This window comes from Drosophila ananassae, assembly GCF_017639315.1.
Source record: "Drosophila ananassae strain 14024-0371.13 chromosome Y unlocalized genomic scaffold, ASM1763931v2 tig00000188, whole genome shotgun sequence".
In the NCBI taxonomy this organism is placed as follows: Eukaryota; Metazoa; Arthropoda; class Insecta; order Diptera; family Drosophilidae; genus Drosophila; species Drosophila ananassae.
The window spans coordinates 58,848-73,267 of NW_025319097.1; the positions used below are offsets into that span (position 1 = coordinate 58,848).

General features: G+C 50.6%; 1 protein-coding gene across 1 annotated transcript; it reads left to right on the forward strand.

Moving 5' to 3' along the window:
* The first annotated feature begins 2,286 nt into the window (after nt 1-2,286).
* On the forward strand, nt 2,287-3,060 carry LOC123258260. The gene has a single exon (XM_044718131.1). It carries the CDS (start codon nt 2,287-2,289, stop codon nt 3,058-3,060), a length of 774 nt encoding a protein of 257 aa, XP_044574066.1.
* The last annotated feature ends 11,360 nt before the right edge of the window (nt 3,061-14,420 follow it).

The window sequence follows — 14,420 nt, forward strand, 5'->3', positions numbered from 1 at the left end:
CGCTAAGCAGCGAGGAGCATATCCTGCCCGGCGTATGCCTGGGAGGTGAGCCACTCGGTCTGTTAACACGGATTAGGTGCCGGCCACGGCGAAAGGGCAAATCTAGGCGAGCCAACGGTTCCGAGTCCACGGCACCCCAAACGGAGAAACAGCAACGGCAGAGGCGACGACGAGGGAGCAACGGCAGCAGCATAGCAGCGACGACGAGTGAGCAGCGGCATCCGTAGAGGAGCGACGACGAGGGAGCAGCAGCGACGGACAGGCAGCGGCAGCAGAAGACGACAAGCAGCAACACAGGCCCCGCAACCAGAGTCCGTGAGTCCGAAGGAAGGGAACCGAGAACCGTTTCGACGCCAGGCACCAAGACCGCACGACCTGCCGGGCGCAAGCTTTGGGAGGGCGTGCGTATTGGCACCAACCCGGAGCGGGGATCGGGGATCGACGGGAGGGCGAGCGGTCGGTCGGCTGAGCCAGACAGCCGGTGAGATTCTCCTTATTGCTTTGTAAATTAATTACAATAAGGGGGATTTATTTGAAAAGAAGCAATACCGTGTTATTTCTGGGCTCGGGCAATCACGTCGAATCAATAAATTCGGTGGAACGTACCCTCAACCTCTGTGAGCTAGCCGCAGCGTTTGTTGCGCGCAAAACATAGCAAAACAGTTCGTTACACCTGGCGCCCAACGTGGGGCGAGGTGAGGGGGGAGGATTAAGGGGGAGAATTAATATGCCTATTGTTCGTCCGTAGAGTGTTATGCGCGGGCATAACTCGCGGGCATAACGGTAGGTCCCGGAGTCGTAGTCAAAAGAACGTATGAAAGTTCAGACTAAATGTACCTGGATTCTGCAAGGGACCGCTCGGTTGACCAGGCGCTTGCATGATCAGGCTGGTGGGGTTCTTGAAGTCCTAGGCTGGTTCTCCTCAAGTACTGATGGTACGGTGTTTCGGCTGATTCCTTATCGGCCGGTCCTACTTGTAGTCCATTTCACGGTAGCAACACTCGAAGTGGGTTGGATAACGCTGTTCCTACTTGTGGTCCGTTTTAGTCAGGAGCAACACTCGAAGTAGGTTAGGTATCGCGGTTCTACTTGTGGTCCGTTTCCCGGGAGCAACACTCGAAGTAGATTATATAATGAAGTCTACTTGTGGGCCGTTTACACAGGATCACTCAAAGTAGGTGGGTTTCAAGTGCCGTAGTTTAGACACTGAGACGACAACGAGACGATTCAGTCTGATTTCGTAACTATCTTTATTTCAGAAGAACAATTCTTATATATGCTAAATTATACTTAATTAAATCAAAGAAAGGCCAATGTTATGGACGTGCTAAACTAATGTTAATGCCAGGGTCATCCACCTCTGAGTCTGCTGACTCAGATTGCTTGTTCATGCATTGCTTGTTTTGCTTGGTTTTTGCTAGCTTCGGTCAGTCGGTCATTCTTCCCGCTGATGATGCTGATTTCTGCTTCTGGCGCCGTCTACTAGAGCTGGGTTATATATAATATAGGGTAGTAGGTCTTGGCAGTAGGTGCTAACATTCTCCCAAACTAATTCCTAAAAATGTAATGTTAATACCAAAAAAAATTTTAATAATGTGGGTGAGATCTCCAACATTCATAAGATACCAATGATATTTCTATCTGGCCTGTTGTCTCCTTGTTGCACGCCCTCGTAACCATTCTCCTTGGGCATCCCTTGTAGTACTATGCTGTTGAGGAACGGAATGCATTTGGGCAACTTTGTATCTATTCATGCTGCTGAGATTTAGGCAACATGAATCTCATTTCCCCTTAATCATATTGTAAGAAGTTCTATATACAAATAACCGTGGCAACGTCATCGACGCGCCGCCATTTTCTTATATACTTAATAATTTCCCTTTCTCACACATATGTAAATCCATGTAATTATACCTAAGGCATCAAAGCGCTGCGTCGCATTTAGTTTATTCAGTTATTTCTTAACCGTCAATCAATAATCATATTGTAAGAAGTTCTATATACAAATAACCGTGGCAACGTCATCGACGCGCCGCCATTTTCTTATATACTTAATAATTTCCCTTTCTCACACATATGTAAATCCATGTAATTATACCTAAGGCATCAAAGCGCTGCGACGCATTTAGTTTATTCAGTTATTTCTCAACCGTCAATCAATAAACACCACAGAATTCATATACAGTCCACTGAGAAGCAGTTTCATTTCTGACCATAGTAACGTTTGGTCCTTCGAGCCGGATTGACTGGAGGAATAATTCACCACTACACGGAATATTGCCTTAAATGGAGGAATACAAGTTGCTTGTTGTAGGCCGCCGCAGACTGAAGGGTACGATCACGAGGATCGTGTCCTTAGCTGAGCGTTTACCTGCAACACAAACGAAGGATGGAATCGATGTCTTGTTCGATCGACTGGATTTGGCATGGAGCGAATTCGAGAAGATTGGCGACAGGACATCGCTTCACGATGCGGTCGATGGGTATGTAGATCCAGCCAACGACTTCGAGGAGTACGAAGGAAGGTACCTGAGGGCAAGGGAGTTACTTGTCTCAGGAAAGCGCTCACTGGAGCCACAAACAAGCACTCAAAGCAATGAGTCAATGCCGGGTAATGGAGATGCACTTTTCCGGTTTCTACAACAACAACAACAGATGCTAGAACGAATGGCTGTTTCTGAAGCAGCAAGCACACCTATTTCACAAGATGACGCAATGAACGCGGTAGCAACGCATAAGGAACTACCGAAAATTCAAATCAAACGTTTTTCGGGAGACTACAAGGAATGGCCGGCATTTTGGGATATCTATAAAAGCACTATCCATAAGAAGCGACAACTATCAGATACACAGAAGTTTCACTATTTGAAATCACTATTGACCGATGAAGCAGCGAATCTAATTGCACATTTGCCAATTACTGACAGCGCATATGAAACAGCAGTGTCGCGTTTAAACGAGAGGTACGACAGACCACGCCATATTGTGTTTTCATTATTGGAACAGTTCACAAAGCTACCGGAAACAACAAAGATTGATGTATCAGTGCTAAGTGACTGATGGAGCAAACGAAATAGTTCGTGCATTGGACGCAATTGGGGAAAACACACGTGATTGCTGGATCATTTTTCTAATTTTGCAAAAAATGGATGCAGAAACACGTCGCAAATGGATCGAGGACAGTCGCGATCTAAACTCACCAACAACCAAGGATTTGTTCAAGTTCCTGGATACACGCTGTGAGGAGTTTGAACTTAGTCAACGACAAAGCATCGGGGATGGCAAGATCAAGCAAGTTGAAAAGGCGAGAAAACATGCATATTATGATGGCTGTCGAGAGAAGCAATGGCGTCAAGGGCAACATAAACGGACCCGATCTGGCTATCAACTGCGGATTTTCTGGCGCTAAGTTGTGAACAACGAAGAGCAACGGCAAAAGAGAAATCGGTATATTTTAACTGTTTGAAGCCTGGACACTTTACCAGGCAGTGTGAATCCAAATTCAACTGTAGGATATGCCATGCTCGGCATCATACCTTATTGCATGAACAACCGGCTGCAAACGCGCAAGGCTTTGCAGCAACCACGATCAGTTCGCAGGATACGTCACAGACCGTGTCAACAGGAAGGGAGGACCAGCGTAATCAGGACGCTCCTCACACTACATCGGTGACAGTGAGTCACATCGCCCAAGCATACGGCTCACAATCGGCTGCAGACGCACAAGGCTCTGTAGCAATTCCAAACAATTATGGGCGTTGCCAAAGCACGCTGTCCACTGCATTGGTATATGTCCAAAACGCAAATGGGATATATACAAGCTGCCGGCTACTATTCGACAGTGGATCTGAATTGTCATACATTTCGGAACGTTGCATCAACGCACTTGGGCTAGCACGTTCATCATTACGAATTCTAGTGTCAGGAATTTCTGCCATCAAGGCTGAGGCAACCAGAGGGGTCACTCAGCTGCATCTCAAATCTAGAGTTTCGGACAACACTCTTAAGATTACAGCACACGTTCTAAGTAAGATCACATCTTCGCTGCAGAGACACAATGTCGATCCATCATCGCTCAATGTGTTCAATGGATTCCTGATGGCGGATACCAACTTTGCATCAGTAGCCCCGATAGACATTTTATTGGGGAGCGACTACTTTTGGGCCACCCTAACCGGCCAAAAGATGCACGACAACATGGGCAATCTTATTGCCATATCTTCAATATTTGGATGGGTCATCACATCGGTTGGAGTTAATCAGTCTCCAACAACTACAACTCTATTCTCCACATGCAACATTGACACTACACTACAACGATTTTGGGAGATAGAAGAAGTAAGCAGCTACGCACACAAGGATCCCGACGAAAACAAGGTGGAAAAACATTTCCTCGAGACTCACAAAAGGGATGACGCTGGAAGGTATATAGTCGAGCTACCTTTCAAAATAGCAAACCCGAAATTTGCAGACACGTTCCAGGGAGCGCAATCCCGCTTTATGGCTTTAGAAAGACGACTATAGCGCAATCAGGATTTACGAGAAAAGTACATCAAGTTTATGCAGGAATGCATCAGTCTTGGCCATATGCACGAAATCAGAACACCAAGCTTCGATTCAGGAAATTTCTTCTATTTGCCGCATCATCCTATAGTTGGGCGAAAACTTAGGGCCGTATTCGACGGGTCATTTAAGGACGCCAACGGAGTTGCACTAAATGACGTATTACACATTGGGCCTAGTATTCAACGCAATCTCTTTTCCGTATGCCTACGCTTCAGAATGTATAGATACGTATTCTCCGCAGATATCGTCAAAATGTTTCGCCAAATTTGGGTAAGCCCCGATCATCAAAACTATCAACGTATTGTTTGGCGAGAGCATCCATCAGCGCCTCTTAAGCACTATCAATTAGACCCTGTAACTTATGGAACCGCTTGTACACCATACCTGGCTGTACGAGTGTTAGAACAACTGGCATATGATGACAAGGAGCAATATCCTATTGCATCGAAAATCCTTTTGGAGGATTTCTACGTAGACGATGTACTTACTGGATCGAACAACGAGAATGAGCTAATAGCTATTAGGAATGAGTTATTAGAACTCATGTCACACGCCAAATTGAAAATCGACAAGTGGGTGTCCAATTCATCACGCATCTGCAGACGCGAATCCAGCACCGAACGAGAAGAAGAAGCAGTAAAGGTACTTGGAATTTACTGGAATTCAATCGACGATCAGCTGATGTACTGTAACGAACTGTTTTAGCTATGTTTTGCTCGCAACAAACGCCGCGGCTAGCTCACAGAGGTTGAGGGTACGTTCCACCGAATTTATTGATTCGACGTGATTGCCCGAGCCCAGAAATAACACGGTATTGCTTCTTTTCAAATAAATCCCCTTTATTGTAATTAATTTACAAAGCAATAAAGAGAATCTCACCGGCTGTCTGGCTCAGCCGACCGACCGCTCGTCCTCCCGTCGATCCCCGATCCCCGCTCCGGGTTGGTGCCAATACGCACGCCCTCCCAAAGCTTGCGCCCGGCAGGTCGTGCGGTCTTGGTGCCTGGCGCCGAAACGGCTCTCGGTTCCCTTCGTTTGGACTCACGGACTCTGGTTGCGGGGCCTGTGTTGCTGCTTGTCGTCTTCCGCCGCCGCTGCCTGTCCGTCGCTGCTGCTCCCTCGTCGTCGCTGCTCTACGGTTGCCGCTGCTCCCTCGTCGTCGCTGCTCTCCTGTTGCCGCTGCTCCCTCGTCGTCGCCTCTGCCGTTGCTGTATCTCCGCTTGGGGTGCCGTGGACTCGGAACCTTTGGCCTGCCTGGATTTGCCCTTTCGCCGTGGCCGGCACCTAATCCGTGTTAACAGACCGAGTGGCTCACCTCCCAGGCATACGCCGGGCAGGATATGCTCCTCGCTGCTTAGCGGCCGGATCAGGGCACGAAGGGCCTTTCTACCCTACAGGACACGCCCCCGGTCGCGTTCGCCACTCGCCTCCAAACACCTGCGTGCCTACGCCCCGCAGGATCTATGGTAGGCCAGAGGTGTGGGCGTCGCGTCTTCTTTGACTCCAGGTGGATCGCTGTGCATACGCTCCAGCGCCTGGATCAAGATTCTCTTGACTTCCCGGGGTGTCCCTGCCTGGTTTCACAAATGGGCTTGAGTTCCCGGGTTGGTTAGCCCTCGCGTTACAGGATCACACCTGGATCGAACGGTCAGGAGCAGACAAGGCGTACGCCAGGCTGATCCGTTGCTGCCGCCACTACACCAGGATACCTGTCGTGTCCGGGAATAACTCCACCCGACTCTTTTACCCTTGGGCCTCAGCTTTGCCGCGGATCCTTGATCCTTTTCCCCTGACTCCTTGCTCGATTTGATGCGCGTACCGCCGCCGGACTTACCCACAGGGGGTCCTTAAGCTATTTTAGTATATCCTTGCTCACTCGCTTTAATAGCCCGCACTGAAGACTGTCGGACTTACCCACGGGGGGTCCTTCAGCCTGTACTCCTAACTCTTCAAGGAAGCTTTCCAACTTGAATGGCAGACTTACCCACGGGGGGTCTTTCACTCACTCTCCCAGCTTCCCTAGAAGACTCGGCCTCGATTCGCTACAGGGGCCCTCCTTATATAGTGCCAGAGGCGCCCGTTAATCCTTGCGAATCCACTTCCTGCCGTTAATCCTCCGCTCCTTCACTTTTTCCGTTAGCTTTCTCCAAGCCCGCCGTCTTTCTATCGGCGGGCTTTCTTTATTGTTCCCCCCCGATTGCCCCGTTCGGGCCTCCGATCCGCATTATTTTGTGCCGGTCATCGGACTTCGTCCCGATACCCCGCGATCCCCCCCTGGACATTCAAATGCATTTCTGTGTTTTTGTGCATCTTGTAAACACAGCTGCGCGGCCGCCGGCCGCTTCGTTCCCCGCCGTCCCCGCTGTTTCCTATGACCTTCGAGCGCGGCCGCGGAGGCCCGGCCGGGACCGTTACGTTCCACGGTGACTCCTCTTTCGCCCTCTTCCGTGCGCGACGCCGTGCTGGTTCCTCTTGCCCCCGCTGCTGCCCCCCGCATGCCGTCTGTGCTCGACGCATTTCTCCCTTGATACCTTTCTCTTCTTCCGTATTTCTAAACACAGCAGCGCTGGCCCATCCGACGCTGCAGTGCTGACTTGCATGTTCCCCCCCCGCTGTTGCCCCTCTTGCCACCTGTCTTGGTGTGTGGGAGATCTAATCTCCTCACACTTCCCCCCTTCTTCGGGAACGACAGAAGCTTTGTGGTTCCAGCTTCATGTTTGTTTTTTGCAACATAATTTTTTTTGTTTTTGATTTTTTTTTTTTTTGTTGTTGCGTGTGGATATTTTTGTGTGTGGATACCCTTATCCACCTCCCCCCTTCTTCGGATAACGTCAGAGTCATTCTATGCTGTTGTATATATATATTGTTATGTATATAAATTCTTTTTTGTTGACCCCTTCTTTTTTTTCTTTTTTTTAATATTTTTTCTTATTTTATTTTTTTTTCTAATATTTTTTTCCTATTTTAATTTTATTTTTTTTTCTCCTTTTATTTTGCTTTTTTTTTCATTTTTCATCTTTTCATTTTTCTTCTAATATTTTTTTCCATTTTTTTTTTAATAACATTTTTTCCTTTATTTTATTTATTTTTAATTTTTTTTTTTTAATTTTTGTTTTTTTTTTTTTTTGTTTTTCGGTGGTTTATGCCTGCGCCGACTCCTGCGCTTGGGCTTTCAGCTCACTCAGGTGGGCCCTCTTTTCCTTCCTTGTGCCAGCGTGCCGTAGCACAGCAATCACTGGTGACACGAAGTTCACCACCGTTGTTCGGCCCGTCGTATTTTGGCGCTAACTTTGCCGCGAATCCTTCGGCCGCCTTGGACAAATGGTGCTCTTTTGCCCATACTGTGTCGCCGATCTTCGGGCTCCACTCTCGTCTCCTCAGATTGTAGTGCCGAGCTTGCTCCTGCGCCGCGCGCTCCATGTTTCTCCGCACCAGCTCGAACACTTCTTTAAATTTTTCCGCATTTTCTGAGGGAGTGGCTTGGGCTTCTCCTGTCCCCAATGCCCCCTGGTCGAAAATTGCTTTCGGCATTCTTGGCTCTCTGACTCTGGTCTCTGGTTTGCCCTTTCCGTCGGGTTTCTGAGGCGTGTATGGTGCAGTGAACTGGTGGCGAACTCCGAGCTCCTCGAGGAATTTTTTGAAGCTCCGGCTGGTGAATTGAACACCATTGTCCGTCACCATTACCTTTGGCACCCGTCTCTTTACCTTCGGTTGGCGTAAGCGACCACTCGCTCGCCCTCATCCGTGTCCTGCGTCAGCACTGCGCCTACGCCGTAATCGCTGGCGTCCGTTTGCAGTACAAACTTCTTCGTGAAGTCTGGGCATGCCAGCACCGGGTCCTCTGCTAAACGTGACTTTAACTTTTCGAACGCTTCTTGCTGTCTCGACGTCCACTCCCACTTTGTTCCCTTTCGCAGCAGATCGTTCAAAGGTTTTGCGAAACCCGCGAAATCGGGAACGAACCGTCGATACCACGACGCCATTCCTATGAACTGCCGTACCCCTTTCACGTTCTTTGGTGGTTCCAATTCCGTGATCGCTGCGACTTTTCCCGGATCCATACCAATTCCGTGACTCGTTATCCGGTGGCCTAGGTACAAAAGCTCTTCCCTGAAGAAATGGCATTTCTCTGTGTTTATCCTTAGGTTCGCCGCCTTCAGTCTTCGGAACACTTCCTTCAAATTTGCCATGTGCTCCTCCCTTGTGCGTCCGATCACTATTATATCGTCCTGGTACGCGAATGCGTGGGGAGCCATGTCCGGGCCTATTACCTGGTCTAAGGCCCTTTGAAATGTTGCCGAGGCCGAGTGTAGTCCGAACGGCATCACTTTCCATTGGTACAGACCTTTTCCTGGTACAGTAAAGGCCGTGTATTTCCGGCTCTCTTCCTCAAGGGGGATTTGCCAATAGCCATCCTTAAGGTCGAGGCTGCTGAAAAATTTTGCCTACCTCAATTGCTCCAAAATGAAGTTTATTCTGGGCATCGGGTACGCATCCTTCACTGACTTTGCGTTTATCTGCCGAAAGTCTACGCACATCCTCCACTGGCCCGTCTTCTTCTTCACCATGACAATGGGTGAGCTGTAGGCGCTGTTTGACGGTTCGATGCATCCCTTCTCCAGCAGCTCTTCCACCTTTTCATTGATTTCCCCCTGTATTTTGGGGTTCTTTGGGTAGTATCTTTGTTTAATTGGGATGTCGTCCTTCATCGTGATTTTATGCTGGGTTATGTTTGAACAACCATTCTGATTCCTGAACGCCGCCAGCTCTTCTTCGATAAACCTTTTGTCCCGCTCGCGATCCCATTCCTCCGAGGGTCCCGCTATCGCTATGGACAGCCTATCCTCCAGGCATCCGCTCCACCTCTCTCTCTTCGGGATCGTGACTTGGTGGCCTGCGCAGTTGATTGTTGTGCCGAATTCTGCGAGGAAATCCCATCCAAGCACCGCGCTGTCTCCCATGCCTGGCAACACTGTCATATTCATATCCTTTTTCTTGTTGCCAAAGCTTACAGTTGTTAGGAGTACCCTTTGAGTTTCTATGTGGCTCCCGTTGGCCAACTTTACTAGTCTCCTTGTCGCTTTCCGTTCTCGGGCGATTCCCGGGTCCTCTGCTAGCTTTTCTGAAATGAAGCTAGCCGTTGCCCCGGTGTCCACCATGGCCCTCACTTCTGCTCCTCCGACCTTGATGACCGCCGCCAATTGCTGATCGTCTCCGGTTAATCCTCCAACTATCTCTGAGAGGCAGCACCTCGCGATCTCCGCCTTCCTCTCTATGGCTGGGATCGCTGCACGTTTCCCGCTCTCTGGCAGCATTCCGTGCTTCTCACCCCCACTGCGCCGCACATCCTGCAGAACAAAATTCTGGGGTTTCTGCACCCGCTGGCCCAATGGCCCATGCCTCCGCATCTGTTGCACGCATCTGTTGCTGGGTTTTCTACGTGTCCCTGTCTAGGCGTCGCTGCCCGCTGCATATTCGGCTGCCTTTGGATTTGGTTTGCTGCCCATTGTTGGTTCGGCTGTTGTTGCCTTGGGCCTGCCCATTGCTGGCTCGGCTGCTGTTGCTGTGGCATTTGGCGATGCTCCTCCGGCTGCCATCTCTGCCCCCATCCCTGTCCTGGATGGCTCTGTTGCTCCTGTGGTTTATGGTGCAACTCATCCTTTGGCCATCTTCTGTTTACCGCTGGGGACTGTCTATTGAAGACCTCCTCCTCCAAAGCCAGCTCTTCGAATTCTTCGGCTAGACCCATGACCTCCTCAAGTGATGCACATGCGTAGGGTCTCATGAACATCTTCATGCGTGGCATGCAGTTCTCCACGAGCCTATCGATGACCTCCTTTGTGGACTTTCCTAACGGCTTCATCAGCGCCTGAAGGTCCACCATGTACTCTTTGAAAGGCTCTCCTCGCTGTTGCTTCCTCTGCTTTACCTGGTCTGCCAATTTCTCGAAGTATCCTTTTGGCAGGAAAAAGGCCTCGCAGCTCCTTCTGAACTCCTTCCATGTGAGCCACTCCTCGTCGTTCATTAGGAACCATTTTTGCGCTCTGCCCTGGAGTAGTTCGGGCATCGCTCGCGGGATTGTGTTTATATCCATCCCGTATGTTTTGGCAGACCATGCTACTCGGTCCACGAACTCGAGAGGATCCCCTGTTCCGTCGAATCGGAACGACCACTCTCGGACTTGTCTCGCCACCTTCGCATAGTCCACCTGTACCGGGACTGGCTTCCGCGCTTGTGGCTCCATGCTCCTCATGCTCTTCAGTTCCGGCACTGCCAGACTTTGGATGAGCTTTTCCGATTCGCTCACCGCTCTCTGCCTCGGCGTGGTCCTCTGCGCGAACTTCTCCTCGAATCCCCGCGCGACCACCATCACTTCATCCTCCTTTCTTTCTTCGGCCCACCTTGCCACCAGTGCCCTCATGCTCTTTACGGTTCCATCCGCTGCGAGACCGAGCTCTCTGCACACTTCGCACAACTCTTCTTTGCGAAGCGCGCAGATCCAGTTTTTCCTCCCCATCTTGAAGCGGTGTTACTCCTAGACTCTAAAGCAATCACGTAGTTTGGGCGCCAGGTGTAACGAACTGTTTTAGCTATGTTTTGCTCGCAACAAACGCCGCGGCTAGCTCACAGAGGTTGAGGGTACGTTCCACCGAATTTATTGATTCGACGTGATTGCCCGAGCCCAGAAATAACACGGTATTGCTTCTTTTCAAATAAATCCCCTTTATTGTAATTAATTTACAAAGCAATAAAGAGAATCTCACCGGCTGTCTGGCTCAGCCGACCGACCGCTCGTCCTCCCGTCGATCCCCGATCCCCGCTCCGGGTTGGTGCCAATACGCACGCCCTCCCAAAGCTTGCGCCCGGCAGGTCGTGCGGCGGTTCTCGGTTCCCTTCGTTTGGGGCCTGTGTTGCTGCTGTGTTGCTGCTTGTCGTCTTCCGCCGCCGCTGCCTGTCCGTCGCTGCTGCTCCCTCGTCGTCGCTGCTCTACGGTTGCCGCTGCTCCCTCGTCGTCGCGGCTATGCTGCTGCCGCTGCTCCCTCGTCGTCGCTGCTCTCCTGTTGCCGCTGCTCCCTCGTCGTCGCCTCTGCCGTTGCTGTATCTCCGCTTGGGGTGCCGTGGACTCGGAACCTTTGACCTGCCTGGATTTGCCCTTTCGCCGTGGCCGGCACCTAATCCGTGTTAACAGACCGAGTGGCTCACCTCCCAGGCATACGCCGGGCAGGATATGCTCCTCGCTGCTTAGCGGCCGGATCAGGGCACGAAGGGCCTTCCTACCCTACAGGACACGCCCCCGGTCGCGTTCGCCACTCGCCTCCAAACACCTGCGTGCCTACGCCCCGCAGGATCTTTGGTAGGCCAGAGGTTTGGGCGTCGCGTCTCTTTTGACTCCAGGTGGATCGCTGTGCATACGCTCCAGCGCCTGGATCTGGATTCTCTTGACTTCCCGGGGTGTCCCTGCCTGGTTTCACAAATGGGCTTGAGTTCCCGGGTTGGTTAGCCCTCGCGTTACAGGATCACACCTGGATCGAACGGTCAGGAGCAGACAAGGCGTACGCCAGGCTGATCCGTTGCTGCCGCCACTACACCAGGATACCTGTCGTGTCCGGGAATAACTCCACCCGACTCTTTTACCCTTGGGCCTCAGCTTTGCCGCGGATCCTTGATCCTTTTCCCCTGACTCCTTGCTCGATTTGATGCGCGTACCGCCGCCGGACTTACCCACAGGGGGTCCTTAAGCTATTTTCGTATATCCTTGCTCACTCGCTTTAATAGCCCGCACTGAAGACTGTCGGACTTACCCACGGGGGGTCCTTCAGCCTGTACTCCTAACTCTTCAAGGAAGCTTTCCAACTTGAATGGCAGACTTACCCACGGGGGGTCTTTCACTCACTCTCCCAGCTTCCCTAGAAGACTCGGCCTCGATTCGCTCCAGGGGCCCTCCTTATATAGTGCCAAAGGCGCCCGTTAATCCTTGCGAATCCACTTCCTGCCGTTAATCCTCCGCTCCTTCACTTTCTCCGTTAGCTTTCTCCAAGCCCGCCGTCTTTCTATCGGCGGGCTTTCTTTATTGTTCCCCCCCGATTGCCCCGTTCGGGCCTCCGATCCGCATTATTTTGTGACGGTCATCGGACTTCGTCCCGATACCCCGCGATCCCCCCCTGGACATTCAAATGCATTTCTGTGTTTTTGTGCATCTTGTAAACACAGCTGCGCGGCCGCCGGCCGCTTCGTTCCCCGCCGTCCCCGCTGTTTCCTATGACCTTCGAGCGCGGCCGCGGCGGCCCGGCCGGGACCGTTACGTTCCACGGTGACTCCTCTTTCGCCCTCTTCCGTGCGCGACGCCGTGCTGGTTTCTCTTGCCCCCGCTGCTGCCCCCCGCATGCCGTCTGTGCTCGACGCATTTCTCCCTTGATACCTTTCTCTTCTTCCGTATTTCTAAACACAGCAGCGCTGGCCCATCCGACGCTGCAGTGCTGACTTGCATGTTCCCCCCCCGCTGTTGCCCCTCTTGCCACCTGTCTTGGTGTGTGGGAGATCTAATCTCCTCACAGTACAAGACAGGCTTGACATCAAATCCGAATTGTACTAAAAGGCAAATCCTATCAGATGTTGCGCGTATCTTTGACCCTCTTGGCTTATTATCGCCGATTGTGGTTCAATTTAAAATCATGTTTCAACAGTTATGGCTATTGGACCTGGGCTGGGACACGAAGCTTCCACCAAACATTGCCGAACCATGGCTCAAGTGCAGAGCAGATCTCGACACGCTAAAAAAACTGAGAGTATCACGATTTGTTCCCAACAGGGAGGACTCGATTGAACTACACGCCTTTTCCGACGCATCAACCAAGGCATACGCTGCTGCCGTTTACTGTAGGTTTCGACATGAAGACGGAACATATTCGGTTTCATTGGTGGCTGCCAAAACTAGGGTAGCACCACTGAAACAACAATCACTACCGCGGCTGGAGCTTTGTAGAGCATTGCTGCTAAGTCGCCTGGTACGATCACTCAAGGATGGTTTACGACACAAGGATATACAAGTTTACGCATGGTGTGATTCAACAATTGTATTAGCTTGGTTATCATACCCACCATCGAAGATTAAAACATTTGTCGCAAATCGCACATCGGAAATTCTTGAAACGTTGCCACGATACGCCTGGCATCACGTAAGCTCAAAGGAAAACCCCGCAGATTGTGCATCGAGGGGAATGATGGCTACACAGCTCATGGAATTTCACCTCTGGTGGAACGGACCAACTTGGCTACACGATGAAGATGAGTATACAGTCAAAATGCAAAACTCAGAACTCTCTTTGAATATTTCAGAAACCCATGCACAGGACGAATTGAAAACAACAGCCATGCTCACTCTGAAGAAGATGGACAATTCATTATCAGAATTTGACGAACTAGCCCACCGCGCCTCATCCTGGCAAAGGCTGGTACATACCGTTTTATTCAAAGACTGAAAGAACCACGAAAACGAGTCGAATCCACGATACTGTCTTTTGAAGAAATCAAGGCAGCACAAGTAGTATGCCTGCGGAACGCACAGGCGTGCTTTGGAGATGACAGAAGGCTTAAACAAAAGGATCAACCACTGCGAAACAGGTCGCAGTTATTCAAGCTAACCCCGTACATTGGACAGGATGGTTCGCTACGAGTTGGAGACCGTTTGAGTTACCATAAGAATTACCAGAAGAAGTCAAACACCCGATATTACTCCCTAAGGCACACCACATTACGAAGCTAATCCTGGAACACGAGCACTCGGTAAACTTACATCCAGGCACATCTGCACTGTTTTTAATAGTTCGCCAACGATATTGGATAGTAGGAGCACG

Excerpts from the sequence above, each read along its gene's own strand:
- LOC123258260 (XM_044718131.1), top strand. The coding sequence starts at position 2,287 with ATGGAGGAATACAAGTTGCTTGTTGTAGGCCGCCGCAGACTGAAGGGT.